We start from the raw sequence: 3062 nt of genomic DNA, 5'->3' as shown, positions 1-3062 counted from the left end.
ACAGAGCCGGGACGAGGAGCGAAGCCCAAATCGAGCTTCGCTGCTCATCCGGGATGAGCTAATCCCGCAAACCACTGTAGCAGCGGCCCGCGCACCCCCCAGACCCTAGCCCGACATCCAAGACCTCACGGCATCCACTGCCAACAGACAAGCTTGCATTGCATGTACTACATAGAAGTCACACACTAAGGCGCCACGAGTAGATGTCATATTAGTGCGTCCACCAGTATTTAGTTTAACTTTGAGCTGAATACCAGTGGTCACATTAGTTTTTACATCCATTGCAAGCAGCCCCTACTGAATCTCGTCTGGAGATTATCCACACGAGCCTCCTTATTTGTGCTCTCAATTGTACAACGTTCCAATATGATGTTTATCTAAGCAAATGACCACCCCAAATCCGGAATTAAGCCCAGGACCGTTACTTCTCACTACAGCTGACACAAAGGGTGCAGTTTCTTGTTTATTCACCTTCAAACACAAATTCACAACCACACTAGGATGTAGTACAAATACAGTGCACACATCACACTAAAAACAAACAACACACACACACACACCTCATACAATGCAAACCAAATATCCACACACTGTTTACAAAGGTGACACCGGGAACATGTACCAACAATAGCTGTAGTTTCAAGAAACCAGGTAGCAATAACATTCAATCAGGAACAGCTTACAGAGTAACGCCAGGGACGTGAACCCACTCCAGCTGCAGCACGACAGAGCCACTGTTAACGTTCTTCAATTTCAGAATCAAGTCTTGGACGACCTTGCCATTCTTCCACGTGACGTGGCTCTCACCGCCAAGGTAATTTGTGCCTACCGGGTATATAGTTTTGACTTTTGTTCCATCGGAGGCATGCTTCAGGTCCAGCTTTGCGGCATCATAGATGTCAGTGACATTAAACTCAGCCACTCCCAAGCTGTCATCGGTCGTGAATTTGTCCTCGTCAAAAACCTCCTGCATGGTGTTTTTGCCCGTTGGAAACATAAGTGTTCAGTTCATTTCTTCACCAATCATCTGTGGTCCTATGGTGCAAATGAGACCCTATATATCCATGCTTTAACGAAGAGGAAAATACGCACATATATATATATATATATATATATATATATATATATTTATATGTGCACAAATAGTTTTTGTATGCTCCATGTGCACATATAGTGTAGATCTTACTTCACGAAGGATTCCAAATAGCAAACTTACAAGTTTCACTGGCTTTGTAGGATATGTTACAGGGAGCAGCAGTACTTCATTCCATAGAGGATTGGAATTCTTCTTCTGAACACTAGTCGTCACTCTCTACACCGTGAGGAAGAATAAAATTTAATTGAGACAGATATAGAAGGAAATTCATAGTAATGGAGACAAATTGGATAGGTATCCATCTCAGAAAACTATGGTTTGTATAGTAAACAGTGTATAATAATGAACTGAAAATCTGTCACCATCAAGACTGGTGTGCAGTCCCTGTTCAAAATTAAGAACATTCAACTGCTCTACCAAAGGCACAGAGACATTTCCACAAGAGGATAAAATAGCATCAGAACTCATCCAAAAAAATTATCGAGTCATTATGTTACGCTTTGGCTAGGTAATCATGCAGCGCAGTAGTATGGGCTAAGTCCTTTATAACACACCACAATATAATCTTAAAAAAACTATAAGAGCACGACACTCCATGATCTATTTTAGCAAAGCCATGTTAGCTGAACATGTATTATGAGTTACCCACCGACATACCATGAGACCAAAGAATATGTTATATTGATTAACATATCAGTCTATGAATTATCAAGCGACACTTTGTACTCGTTCACATTGACTTTCTACACATCTGTATGATTAGGCAAGTTATGATTTTTTGTTCGTTTAGGTAAATGTTGCATATTTGCTATAGGTCAGTCTTAATTAACAGGATATATATAACATCGCAGTTTTCTTCTTTAGGGGTGAACTTTTTATGATTTGTTAAATTGCTATTCTGCTCGTCAGTTCAACAACCAAGCAGCCTATCGGTCAACACAGTTTTCTCACAAAAGCAAATCCTTATTTCAAGGTAAAATTATCGCAGGATTTGGTGCACTGCTCAATTGAGTTCAACATAGAACAAAATATAAGATGGCTTGTTTGCAGACAAGGCCTAAACGCCTAAATGAATGAGTCCTGCAATCCCATAATCAACTTCGGAACTACAATCTGATTCAAATTAATCACTTCGAAACCTGTTAATAAGGTGTCAATCCGCTTCGCTCCAGCAGTCCAGCATAATTGTCATCTGAAAAAAAAAAGATACGCCAGAGAACCTAAAGATGGCTCGCCGATCCCCAGACATCGAGTCCTAACTCCTAAGCAAGTTATTCTACCGAACATCTTGTGAGCACCAACGGAGATCACCGTGTTCACCAGCGCGTGGCAAGAGATGGCTTCTCCGTCAAAACGGGTGTCAAAGATTGAGGAGGATCCATCACAGCAATGCGAAGAAAAAGGAAAGAAATGCTGGGAAGGGGAGGGGTCGACCTGGGAGCCGTAGGAGAGGACGACGTAGGTGTCGCTGGTTTTGGTGAGCGAGTCGGCGATGACGAGGTTCTGTCCCCGCACCACGCGGACGCTGAGCTTCCCGATCACATCCTCTGACGCCATGGCGCAGACGGTGCTGGGTTTTTCAAACGAATTCTTGGCTTGGAGCAGGGCGAGGGGAGAGGATTGGCAGGTGGCAGGGTGGATGGATGCGACCAATAACTGGCTGTCTGCAGCAGGTTATAGCCAGCTCAGTCCTCTAAACGCGACAGCTCCTTGTAGGGCACGCCGGCAGCGACACCTGCATGCTACTCGAATATCGTTTGACACGTCTTTTTGAAACATAAGAGCATCTCTAGTCGCGTCCGCGAACCGTCCCCAAACCTATTCGAGCGCGCTGGACAAAAAAAACGTTCCACTCGCGTCCCTCAAAACCGATTTTTGTCCGGCGCGGCTCGGTGTCCGGCGCCCCGAGCCCGTCCCCGTCCCACAGGGGACGCACCGGGCACGCCAGACACAACGAAAAGCGAGG

General features: G+C 44.5%; 1 protein-coding gene across 1 annotated transcript; it reads right to left on the bottom strand.

Moving 5' to 3' along the window:
• Positions 1–438: 438 nt before the first annotated feature.
• Positions 439–2758, bottom strand: LOC124676518 (protein C2-DOMAIN ABA-RELATED 7-like). Its single transcript, XM_047212561.1, has 3 exons — positions 2531–2758; positions 1217–1312; positions 439–967 (listed from the first exon to the last, which is right to left on the bottom strand). Exons 1-3 carry the CDS (start codon positions 2651–2653, stop codon positions 680–682), a joined length of 507 nt encoding a protein of 168 aa, XP_047068517.1. The 5' UTR covers positions 2654–2758; the 3' UTR covers positions 439–679.
• Between the last annotated feature and the right edge of the window lie 304 nt (positions 2759–3062).

This window comes from Lolium rigidum, chromosome 7 (assembly GCF_022539505.1).
Source record: "Lolium rigidum isolate FL_2022 chromosome 7, APGP_CSIRO_Lrig_0.1, whole genome shotgun sequence".
NCBI classification, from domain to species: Eukaryota; Viridiplantae; Streptophyta; class Magnoliopsida; order Poales; family Poaceae; genus Lolium; species Lolium rigidum.
This window is presented reverse-complemented; position numbering and strand designations above follow the sequence as displayed.